The 13,530-nt window shown below is 43.7% G+C and overlaps 1 protein-coding gene across 4 annotated transcripts in view; it reads right to left on the bottom strand.

Annotated features, from left to right (window-relative positions):
- LOC106808259 (calpain-B-like) overlaps window positions 1-13,530 on the bottom strand; it is a 41,458-nt gene that overhangs the window by 19,489 nt on the left and 8,439 nt on the right. For all 4 annotated transcript variants that reach the window (XM_014810895.1, XM_014810902.1, XM_014810918.1 and 1 more), the window contains exons 9-15: window positions 2,969-3,129; window positions 2,452-2,540; window positions 1,921-2,043; window positions 1,486-1,606; window positions 1,240-1,341; window positions 852-999; window positions 487-603 (exon numbers count right to left, since the gene is read on the bottom strand). In XM_014810895.1, the coding sequence (XP_014666381.1) occupies window positions 487-603; window positions 852-999; window positions 1,240-1,341; window positions 1,486-1,606; window positions 1,921-2,043; window positions 2,452-2,540; window positions 2,969-3,129 (861 nt within the window). The remainder of the gene's footprint in view (window positions 1-486; window positions 604-851; window positions 1,000-1,239; window positions 1,342-1,485; window positions 1,607-1,920; window positions 2,044-2,451; window positions 2,541-2,968; window positions 3,130-13,530) is intronic.

Below are 13,530 nucleotides of genomic sequence, written 5' to 3'. Positions count from 1 at the left end.
ATTTTTATGTTTGTATAAAATAAACGTGAATACTTTACTAGAAATCAAACGACATTTATTTCACAACACCATCGTTGATATGACAGCAACTAATGTTTGCTTAGTCCTTACAGTTTCCTTTGGCAATCTCTGAAGGATGCAAAGACGTATGACAACTTAACTATGTGACAAAATCGTGACAAACCGCATCTTAATCTCTCGGATCATAACTGCCGTGCTCCTCGTTGTACTGTCGTCGTTCAGAATCGATTTTATTGCTAACAATCGTGAGAAATTAAATGGAAAATATTTCTTGACTTTTTTTCGCGAGATAGTGCGTGCAAAATATCGAAAATCGGAATTTTCCTTATCCCGACGGAGGTTACGTCGGGATTCGGGAATTTCGAGCAAAATCGGGATAATCCCGACGAAATCGGGATGGTTGGACACTCTGTAATTCATAATATAGTTTATTATATAATAGATTAAGACACAGGTACAGCTTACTGTTTAAGAACTGCAGTCGCAGAGCACAGTGGACAAAGTCATCCCATGAAACCTCCCACTTCCTGTCAGCGTAGCGGAAAATCAGCGAACTAAGCATGTCCGAAGTCAGATGGTAACCTGTAATTGTTAAACAAAATCCGGGTTACCTAACAATACAAGATAAATATACCGAGCGGTATAAACATGTACGGCAATAACCAGTGTCATGATAATTTGGGTTGCGGAAATTCACCCCTATATAACTTGCAAATTAAAACGCAAGCAGCAAATTCCACTGAGGAGAAAAGTGTCACAGGAAAAAGATTACACACAAAAAACGAAACTTTTTATGTTACTAATTATGTAAAACCAACATGCTCACTCACCTAGACCCTGTAGAGCAGCTTTCAGTTGGTACGACGGAATGCTGCCCGTCTTGTTGTGATCTTTTTCACCGAAGGCAGTCTTCCACAGTTTTACGTAGCTCCATAGCAGCCTGAACTCATAGTAACCAAGATTTCCAGTGTTATCTCTCTATAACGTTACTGTTAAGAACAACAGCTAAAAGTGCATAACAGCACATTTGTCGTGCCGACCAAAATACTTACCAAAAATCTTAGCACTACCTCAACCAGGTAATCATAATACATTAAAAATCTGTCTAAATATATTATGATACAGCAGCTAGTGCTGATGAACTACATAATGAACAGTCTGAATTCTTCTCAAACCACTTGCAACCGCGCTCTTGCTCATGCCCCCACAAATGGATACATCAAAGAAGGCAACCATGCTCTTGCAGGTATCAATACTGAATTGCTGCTGGAGGATTTTAGTCATGGCATTGTGAAGCTCCCAGGCATTTAGTTGCATGTCCTGAAACAAGGAGACAATAATATGGTATGTACCTGTGACTGCACATGGCACCCCTAGATCAAAAGTGGCATCCTGCTGCATGACAACATCAGTAGAAAAATCAAACAAATTTCTTTTTTACTAAATGAGAAATTAAATACACACCTCTCCCGACTTATCGTAGAAGAATTTGCGCAAAGCTTCGTCAACTGGTCTGTCTGGAACCGATGGGGTTGGGCTCACGGTTGCAGGCAGTATATCTGGACCAGCACCGTCATCAGCACTTCTGCAATGAGCACACAGAAAGGCATCAAGTCAGTGAAGACCATAGATATCTTCTCAGCGGCAAGCGAACCTTGGGTAAAAACAGGGTTACACAAACAGGAAAAGTCTGATAAATTTACCTTTTATAAATTACCTCTCTTGCAATGATCTCAACGTGAAACCAAAATAGTACTGTCTAATCGACGAAGAGAAAACAACTTGCTTATTCTCCCATGGCTGTTTTCGAATGTAAAATTACTGCAAACGACGTGCATAACATTGGACGTGTGGACCACCTGTGCTACGATATAGAAAGCTTCGTCGCTTTGCACTTACTCTGCGACGCTTTCGGACTCGCTGAACACTCTCAGCATGAAGTCGGCTTCCTCCTCCGGTTCCCAGGTACTCGGTACGACCACGTAGCGACCAGGCACAAGCTTGAAGCGCTTTATCACAGACCTAAAGCCCAAACAGACATCCTTGCTCAGATGCACATAACAACTCTGACTGACACAATCAGAAAACTGACAAATACGCCTTTTGTTTTTATTAGTGTTTCTTTTTTAAGCACATCTTTCCATTCAATACGGAGATGTTTGAAACTTACGGTACGAATATGTATTTATATAATGATGATACTATATTATGCTATGAGTCGTGAACAGCTTCTGATTCATGTGTAAATGCTTATGGTAATTCGAATTGGTTGTCTTTAAATTGAGAAGGCTGGTGCCACTGCTACATGGTTTTGCCTACCCATTTATATAATGGTAAAAGTCAAGATTTTGGAAAATAAGTGGTCTTGGGGGGTGGGTGGTGTTTGTAAAATATGCTAAATGTTGTTAAAAAGAAAATGTTCATTGGTACCTTTGATTGATGTAGTAATCACATGATGCAACCCACTGGTTGTTGTCAAAGAAGTGCTTGGGCAAAGGCACATGATAGTCTTTAGTAAGCTGAAAAATAAAACCAGGAACATGTGGTATTCAGTGCCCACTGTGCCATGGACTGCTTTGCACCCACACCCTTCCATAAACCCCATGTAGCAACGCTTCCCTTTTATGCCACCCTATTATTTGCACTAGAACCACCGATCCCTATTAACTGCACTAGAACCAACCCTCCTAAATATCTGCATTAGAACCACTCCTCTGCGCAATTTGAACTAGAACCGACCTTCCCAATTAACAGCACTAGAGTCACCCGTCCCGATTATTCACACTAGAATCATCCCTCCACGTTTTCCACATGAGACCCATCCCTCACTAATATCCACACAGCTGTGACGGTCTTCTTCTTCTCGGGTCAACTACACTACACTCGACCTAGCCACTGCAGCACACAGGACCTGGCACGGTGGTTGACCGTAAGCTGATGCTAGTACCTCGTATATGACGAATCCCTGCGTGATGTTGTCGTAGCCGATGTGTCGCATGCGTCGTCGATCTTTCTGCATCAGCTCGATGACGAAGCTTGCGAGCTTGTCGTCGTCCTCATCGCTGTCTCGCACCTCCAGCACAAACTGAGGGTTGGTCCATGAAGTGTCTGCGAAGAGCCGAGAGAGGTACATATGGTGACGCTAACGGAACGACACGGGAAAAAGAACACTCTACAAAAGTAGGGTAGCAAGATATAAGTCAAAGACCATTAGATTGTTCCTCAGATACATTAAGATGTACGGATGCTTCGTAAAAATTAGCATCGATTCAACTCAGTGTCAAATAGGTATATTTAGCATGGATTCAACTCAGTGTAAAATAATTTACTCCTAATTTCATTATAATTATACGTAATTTCAAGACTCATCATCCTACAAAAGAAAGGAATTAAGGAAAAAGTCTCATTAAGTTGTTCCTCTGCACGGAAAGCTTTAGTAAAATGCGAAAGATTTATACGTTTTTGGAGAGAAACCAGAGAATAAAAAGAACGACTTTTTTGCTTTACTAAGGTGTACATACATCACAACCAAGCACACATTAGTAGTACTGTATATACAGGGAGAACTACAATGGCAGGTTGCGCGTTTAAAGCCTAGGCAAAACTAGAATTAATCTCAGAATTATTACTATCTACCACTTGTATGATCTTTGCTTTAATCCTACGTTTAATACTAAGAACACATCTGGGACAATTATTTAATAGACATATTTTTTCATTAATTATTACCCTACAAAAGTAGGGTAGCAAGAAATAAGTCAAAGACTCATTAAGTTGTTCCTCTGCACGGAAATCTTTAGTAAAAGGCGAAAGATTTATACGTTTTGCAGAGAAACCAGAGTATGCACCTTATATCACACCCAACCACCTGTGTACTTAGCTGGTAGAAAATTAATCTGTGGTGGGTGAAGACTTATCGGGGACGCACCTGCTGCCCCCTACAGTTACAATGTTAGCTGTACAGGTTCTGACAGGTAACATTGTCTGTGTTTGCAGGAATCATTAAATATAATTTCGTGATTTATTACACCAAACACATTAGAGTAAATCACACATTCAAACATGTGTATGTTATTTATCTCCACAGACATCTCTACTATAACTATAAGAAGAACGACTTTTTTGCTTTACTAAAGTGTACTTACATCACAACTAAGCACACATTAGTAGTATAGACAGAGGGTAATTACAATGCCAGGGTGCGCGTTTAAAGCCTAGGCGAAACGTGAATAAACCTCAGTAGGTTTTGGTACTACCTATATCCTACCTGTATGATCTATATTTTATTCATACACGACCAACTCTTACAAAATTATTTAATTAATAGCCATATTTTTTCATTAATTATTACCCTACAAAAGTAGGGTAGCAAGAAATAAGTCAAAGACTCATTAAGTTGTTCCTCTGCACGGAAATCTTTAGTAAAAGGCGAAAGATTTATACGTTTTGCAGAGAAACCAGAGTATGCACCATATATCACACCCAACCACCTGTGTACTTAGCTGGTAGAAAATTAATCTGTGGTGGGGGAAGACCTCTCGGAGACGCACCTGCTGCCTCCTACAGTTACAATAGCCTCGTTCACACGAGACCTCGTATTTCTGAAATACCGGATTTGCGAAATACCGTATCTGAGACAAATACGCGGCTGAGCGTTCACACGCTGATTCGGCGCTCCAGAAATACGGTATTTGCGAGCTGCGAGCTGCTTAGTAACAATCAAGCAAACAATGCGAAATAAACAATGCAGATGCGCACCAACTGCCGATAAAATACGTAGACTGGTCGCGCTCGACAGTTACACTCGCGTTACACTGGAACTGTCGAGCGCGGACCAGTCTATAAAATACGCGGCTTCAGAAATTCTGGTATTTAGCGTTCACACGAGGAAATGCGCGGTCCAAGAAATCCGGTATTTCTCAAGCACGGCAAATTATTCGGGGTCTGGGAAGCCTCGTATTTACATGAAATACCGGATCTGTTTAGATACCGTATTTCTTGGGCCTCGTATTTTGCCTCGGGTGAACGCTAAATACCGGATTTCTTGCTACGTGTGAACGCGGCTAATGTTAGCTGTACTGGTTCTGACAGGTAACATTGTCTGTGTTTGCAAGAATCATTAAATATAATTTCGTGATTTATTACACCAAACACATGAGGGTAAATCACACATTCAAACTTGTGTCTGTTAATAATCGCCACAGACATCTCTACTATAAGAAGAACGACTTTTTTGCTTTACTAAAGTGTACTTACATCACAACTAAGCACACCTTAGTAGTATAGACAGAGGGTAATTACAATGCCAGGTTGCGCGTTTAAAGCCTAGGCGAAACGTGAATAAATCTCAGTAGCACTACTTACCACCTGTATGATCTATATTTTACTCAAACAAGACCAACTCTTACAAAATTATTTAATAGACATATTTTTTCATTAATTATTACCCTACAAAAGTAGGGTAGCAAGAAATAAGTCAAAGACTCATTAAGTTGTTCCTCTGCACGGAAATCTTTAGTAAAAGGCGAAAGATTTATACGTTTTGCAGAGAAACCAGAGTATTACCCTTATATCACACCCAACCACCTGTGTACTTAGCTGGTAGAAAATTAATCTGTGGTGGGGGAAGACCTCTCGGGGACGCACCTGCTGCCTCCTACAGTTACAATAGCCTCGTTCACACGAGACCTCGTATTTCTGAAATACCGGATTTGCGAAATACCGTATCTGAGACAAATACGCGGCTGAGCGTTCACACGCTGATTCGCGGCTCCAGAAATACGGTATTTGCGAGCTGCGAGCTGCTTAGTAACAATCAAGCAAACAATGCGAAATAAACAATGCAATGCGCACCAACTGCCGATAAAATACCGTAGACTGGTCCGCGCCTCGACAGTTACATCGCGTTACACTGGAACTGTCCAGCGGGACCACGTCTATAAAATACGCGGCTCAGAAATTCTGGGATTTAGCGTTCACACGAGGAAATGCGCGCGTCCAAGAAATCCGGTATTTCTCAAGCACGGCAAATTATTCGGGGTCTGGAGCGAAGCTCGTATTTACATGAAATACCGGATCTGTTTTAGATACCGTATTTCTGGCTCGTATTTGCTCGGTGTGAACGCTAAATACGGATTTCTTGCTACGTGTGAACGCGGCTAATGTTAGCTGTACAGGTTCTGACAGGTAACATTGTCTGTGTTTGCAAGAATCATTAAATATAATTTCGTGATTTATTACACCAAACACATTATGGTAAATCACACATTCAAACATGTGTATGTTAATAATCTCCACAGACATCTCTACTATAAGAACAACGACTTTTTTGCTTTACTAAAGTGTACTTACATCACAACTAAGCACACATTAGTAGTAGACAGAGGTTAATTACAATGCCAGGTTGCGCGTTTAAAGCCTAGACGAAACGTGAATAAATCTCAGTAGCACTACCTACCACCTGTATGATCTATATTTTACTCAAACAAGACCAACTCTTACAAAATTATTTAATAGACATATTTTTTCATTAATAGATTCCTACAAAAGTAGGGTAGCAAGAAATAAGTCAAAGACTCATTAAGTTGTTCTCTGCACGAAAATCTTAGTAAAAGGCGAAAGATTTATACGTTTTGCAGAGAAACCAGAGTATTACCCTTATATCACACCCAACCACCTGTGTACTTAGCTGGTAGAAAATTAATCTGTGGTGGGTGAAGACCTCTCGGGGACGCACCTGCTGCCTCCTACAGTTACAATAGCCTCGTTCACACGAGACCTCGTATTTCTGAAAATACCGGATTTGCGAAATACCGTATCTGAGACAAATACGCGGCTGAGCGTTCACACGCTGATTCGCGGCTCCAGAAATTACGCGTATTTGCGAGCTGCGAGCTGCTTAGTAACAATCAATGCAACAATTGCTAAATAAACATGCAATGCGCACCAACTGCCGATAAAATACGTAGGGACTGGTCCGCGCTCGACAAGNAACGACTAAACAATGATCTAACAGTGAGCAGAATTTAACAAAAACGAAAACAGGTATGCGTGTACCATAATTACTTTTAATTTAATATGAGATTTTTGTTGAGTTGAGACTTTGAGAGATGAGCAAAGTTTCGGTAATGATTTCGGTTTTTGTTGACATCTTTGTTTTTCTCTGCGTTACAGCTTGTGTAAGTATATTTCGACAGACATTTCCANAGGCACAAACTCTTACAAAATTCATTTATATAGACATATTTTTCATTAATGATACCCTACAAAAGTAGGGTAGCAAAAATAAGTCAAAGACTCATTAAGTTGTTCCTACTGCACGGAAATCTTTAGTAAAAGGCGAAAGATTTATACGTTTTGCCAGAGAAACCAGAGTATGACCATTATATCACACCCAACCACCTGTGTACTTAGCTGGTAGAAATTAAATCGTGGTGGGGGAAGACCTCTCGAGACGCACCTTGCTGCCTCCTACAGTTACAATTAGCCTCGTTCACACGAGACCTCGTATTTCTGAAATACCGGATTGCGAAATACCGTATCTGAGACAAATACGCGGCTGAGCGTTCACACGCTGATTCGCGGCCTCCATAATACGGTATTTTGCGAGCTGCGAGCTGCTTAGTAAACAATCAAGCAAACAATGCGAAATAAACAATGCAATGCGCCACAACTGCCGATAAAATACGTAGACTGGTCCGCGCTCGACAGTTACACTCGCGTTACACTGCGAACTGTCCAGCGCGGACCCGTCTATAAAATACGCGGCTTCAGAAATTCTGGTATTTAGCGTTCACACGAGGAAATGCGCGGTCCAAGAAATCCGGTATTTCTCAAGCACGGCAAATTATTCGGGGTCTGGCGAAGCCTCGTATTTACATGAAATACCGGATCTGTTTAGATACCGTATTTCTTGGGCCTCGTATTTTGCCTCGCGGTCTGAACGCTAAATACCGGATTTCTTGCTACGTGTGAACGCGGCTAATGTTAGCTGCTACAGGTTCTGACAGGTAACATTGTCTGTGTTTGCAAGAATCATTAAATATAATATTCGTGATTTATTACACCCAAACACATGAGGGTAAATCACACATTCAAACTTGTGTCTGTTAATAATCGCCACAGACATCTCTACTATAAGAAGAACGACCTTTTTGCTTTATCTAAAGTGTACTTACATCACAACTAAGCACACCTTAGTAGTATAGACAGGAGGTAATTACAATGCCAGGTTGCGCGTTTAAAGCCTAGCGCGAAACGTGAATAAATCTCAGTCTAGCGCTACTTACCACCTGTATGATCTATATTTTACTCAAAACAAGACCAACTCTTTACAAAATTATTTAATAGACATATTTTTTCAATAATGATTACCCTACAAAAGTAGGGTTAGCAAGAAATAAGTCAAAGACTCATTAAGTTGTTCCTCTGCACGGAAATCTTTAGTAAAAGGCCGAAAGATTTATACGTTTTGCAGTAGAAACCAGAGTATGAACCTTATATCACACCAACCACCTGTGTACTTAGCTGGTAGAAAATTAATCTGTGGTGGGTGAAGACCTCTCGGGGACGCACCTGCTGCCCCCTACAGTTACGATGTTAGCTGTACTGGTTCTGACAGGTAACATTGTCTGTGTTTGCAGGAATCATTAAATATAATTCGTGAGTTATTACACCAAAACATTTATGGTAAATCACACATGCAAACAATGTGTATGTTATTTATCTCCACAGACATTCTCTACTATAACTATAAGAAGAACGACTTTTGCCTTTACTAAGTGTACTACATCACAACTAAGCACACATTATAGTAGACAGAGGAGTGGTAATTTATTTACAATGCCAGCGTTGCGCGTTTAAAGCCTAGGCGAAAGCTGAATAAACCTCAGTAGGTTTTGGTACTACCTTATCCTACCTGTATGATCTATATATTTATTCATACACGAAACAACTCTTACAAAATTATTTAATCAATAGACATATGTTTTTATTAATTATTACCCTACAAAGTAGGGTAGCAAGAAATAAGTCAAAGACTCATTAAGTTGTTCCTCTGCACGGAATCTTTAGTAAAAGGCGAAAGATTTATACGTTTTGCAGAGAAGAAACCAGCGAGTATGTCACCATATATCACACCCAAACCACTTGCGTACTTAAGCCTGCCGCACACGGTGTGTTTTTGTGCTGCGCCATCGGCACGCCGCTGGCGATGGCGCAGCACAAAACACACGCGTGTGCGCGCTGCAAACACAGCGATTTCTGCGTGTGGGAAAATATCACACGTGTTTGATATTTTCTTCCACGTGTGGCAGATTCACAGCGTGTGCGGTGTGGCCTGTGTCAAGTTCCACACCGGCTCTATGTAACCGACCAATAGCAGCAGGTCAAGCGAGTTCACGCTGATCTTAACTTGCGGTTGCAGCGCGGTTGCACTGCGGTACACGCACGTACACGCAGATCACGCACGTACACGCGCGGTATACGCACGTACACGCGGGTACACGCACGGTTGCACGCGGTACACGCACGTACACGCGGGTACACGCACGTACACGCACGTACACGCACGTACACGCACGTACAGCCACGTACACGCGGGTACACGCGGGTACACGCGGATACACGTACGTACACGCACGTACACGCCACGTACACGCAGATACACGCACGTACACACAGATACACGCACGTACACGCGGCGTACACGCACGTGCGCGCGGGTACACGCACGTACACGCTGCGATGCACGCGGATACAGCGCACGTACACGCACGTACACGCGGAATACACGCCACGTACCGCGGTACACGCGGATACACGCACGTACACGCGGGTACACGCACGTACACGCGGGTACACGCACGTACACGCGGGTACACGCACGTACACTCACGGTACAACGCAGATTACACGCACGTCACACGCGGGTACACGCGGATACACGCAGTACACGCGGGAACACGCCACGTACACGCGAGGTACACGCGGATACACGCACGTACACGCACGTACACGCGGGTACACGCACGTACACGCAGATACACGCACGTACACACAGATACACGCCACTACACGCCAGGTACACGCACGTGCAACGCGGGTACACGCACGTACACGGCGGTACACGCACGTACACGCGCGATACACGCACGTACACTCACGTACACGCAGATACACGCACGTACACGCGGGTACACGCGGATACACGCACGTACACGCGGGTACACGCACGTACACGCGGGTACACGCACGTACACGCACGTACACGCGGTACACGCACGTACACGAGCATACACGCACGTACACACAGATACACGCACGTACACGCAGTACACGCGCACGTGCACGCGGGTACACGCACGTACACGCGCGTACACGGAGATACACGCACGTACACGCACGTACACCGCGGCGTACACGCACGTACACGCAGATACACGCCACGTACACACAGATACACGCACGTACACGCGGGTACACGGAGATACACGCACGTACACGCGGGTACACGCACGTACACGCGGGTACACTCACGTACACGAAGATACACGCACGTACACGCGGGTACACGCGGATACACGCACGTACACGCGGACGATACCGCACGCTACACGCACGTACACACAGATACACGCGCTACACGCGGGTACACGCACGTGCACGTGCGTGTACCCGCGTGTACGTGCGTGTACCCGCGGCACGTGCGTGCACGTGCGTGTACCCGCGTGTACGTGCGTGTATCTGTGTGTACGTGCGTGTATCTGCGGTGTACGTGCGTGTACCCGCGTTAACGTGCGTGTACGTGCGTGTATCTCCGTGTACCCGCGTGTACGTTGTGCGTGTACCCGCGGTGCACGTGTGGTACGTGCGTGTATCTGTGTGTACGTGGCGGGTACCGCGTGTACGTGCGTGTATCGCGTGTACCCGCGTGTACGTGCGTGTACCTGCGTGTACGTGCGTGTACCCGCGTGTACATGCGTGTATCTGTGTGTACCCGCGTGTACGTGCGTGTATCCGCGTGTACGTGCGTGTATCCGCGTGTACGTGCGTGTACGTGCGTGTATCTGCGTGCACCCGCGTGTACGGTGCGTGTACGTGCGTGTACCCGCGTGTACGTGCGTGTATCTGTGTGTACGTGCGTGTACCCGCGTGTACGTGCGTGTATCCGCGTGTACGTGCGTGTACGTGCGTGTATCCGCGTGTACCCGCGGTGTACGTGCGTGTACGTGCGTGTATCCGCGTGATACTGCGTGTACGTGAGTGTACCGCGTGTACGGCGTGTACCAGCGTGTACGTGCGTATACCCGCGTGTACGTGCGTGTATCGCAGTGCAACGCGCTGCAAACCGCAAGTTAAGATCACGTGACTCGCTTGACCTGCTGCTATTGGTCGGTTACATGAGAGCGCGTGTGGAACTTGACACAGGCACACCGCACACGCTGTGGAATCTGCCACACGTGGAAGAAAATATCAAACACGTGTGATATTTTCCACACGCAAGAAATCGCTGTGGCCGATGGCGCAGCACAAAACACACCGTGTGCGGCAGGCTTTAGCTGGTAGAAAATTAATTTGTGGTGTGGTGAAGGACCTCTCGGGGACGCACCTGCTGCCCCCTACAGTTACGATGTTAGTGTTACTGATTCTGACAGGTAACATTGTCGTGTTTTGCAGGAATCATTAAATATAATTTCGTGATTTATTACACCAAACACATTATGGTAAATCACACATTCAAACATGTGTATGTTATTTATCTCCACAGACATCTCTACTATAAGAAGAACGACTTTTTTGCTTTACTAAAGTGTACTTACATCACAACTAAGCACACATTAGTAGTATAGACAGAGGGTAATTACAATGCCAGGTTGCGCGTTTAACTTTAAAGCCTAGGCGAAACGTGAATAAATCTCAGTAGCACTACCTACCACCTGTATGATCTATATTTTATTCATACAAGACAAACTCTTACAAAATTATTTAATAGACATATTTTTTCATTAATTATTACCCTACAAAAAGTAGGGTAGCAGAAATAGCGTCAAAGACTCATTAAGTTGTCCTCTGCACGGAAATCTTATAGTAAAAGGCGAAAGATTTATACGTTTTGCAGAGAAACCAGAGTATGCACCTTATATCACACCCAACCACCTGTGTACTTAGCTGGTAGAAAATTAATCTGTGGTGGGTGAAGACCTCTCGGGGACACACCTGCTTCCCCCTACAGTTACAATAGCCTCGTTCACACGAGACCTCGTATTTATGAAATACGGTATTTGCGAAATACCGAATCTGAGACAAATACGCGGCCGAGCGTTCACACGCTGATTCGCGGCTCCAGAAATACGGTATTTGCAAGCTGCGAGCTGCTTTAAACAATCAAGCGAACAATGCGAAATAAACAATGCAATGCGCACCAACTGCCGATAAAATACGTAGACTGGTCCGCGCTCGACAGTTTATTTGTGACCGTAGATGGCGCTATACCCGCTTTGTAGCGATGGCGTTTGAAATAAATAGGTTATGCTGCATTCCGACATGTTTTGTAAAACTTTACTCTAATAAAGACGTTTTATCGGCAGGGTGGAAAGGAAATACCAATTTTGCATTAAAGATATTGTCAATGAAATCTTGTAAAACGAACCAGACGAGTGTGCCACCACAGACTGTTTGTGTCTATATAATATGCTATATAACTGCCAAACCCTACCTAAATTGCATAATTTTTTTTTTAATATCAAAACCCCTAACCCTTATTCATTCACATACCAAAAATGAGCAAAATCCGTTTGAACCTGAACTGACTAATGGGAATTCCCATTTTTGCAAAAAAATCGCCGTGGCTCGAAAGTACGTCGACTGGCCTGCTCCAAAATAAAATGTTTAATATGGAAGCATAGCAGTAACAACTACACCCAATTTCAAACATGTGGGTCAAACGGTTCCTGAGTTATCGTTGACCGAAGCCAAATGTTGACGGACGGACGGACGACGACCCATGGCAATAGCTCAGCTTGACGATGTCAAAGTGAGCTAACAAAATCAAATGAATCTAGATGGCCATTTTCATTTTTGCCAAAAAGTGGCGTAATTAAAAAAAAAATCAAAACCCGTGTGCTATGTTTTGGGGCCAGTCCTTATTTATTCACATACCAAAAATGAGCAAAATCCATTGAACGTGAACTGAGTTATGGTCATTTCCATTTTTGCCAAAGAGTGGGCGTGGCTCGAAAGTAGGTCGACTGGCATGCGCCAAAATAGGACGTTCAAATCTCTCCCATAGGAGTAACAACTGTATGCAATTTGAAACATGTCGGTTAAACCGTTAAACGGTTCTTGAGTTATCGTTGACCGTAGGCAGACACTGAAATGCATAGTGAAATTGCCAAAATCTACCTAATTTACATAATTTTTAAAAACTATCAAAACCCCTGTGATATGTTTTGGGGCCAGTCCTTATATATTCACATACCAAAAATGACCAAAATCCGTTGAACCTGAACT

Source organism: Priapulus caudatus, unplaced genomic scaffold (assembly GCF_000485595.1).
Source record: "Priapulus caudatus unplaced genomic scaffold, Priapulus_caudatus-5.0.1 Scaffold13, whole genome shotgun sequence".
NCBI lineage: Eukaryota > Metazoa > Priapulida > Priapulimorpha > Priapulimorphida > Priapulidae > Priapulus > Priapulus caudatus.
This window is presented reverse-complemented; position numbering and strand designations above follow the sequence as displayed.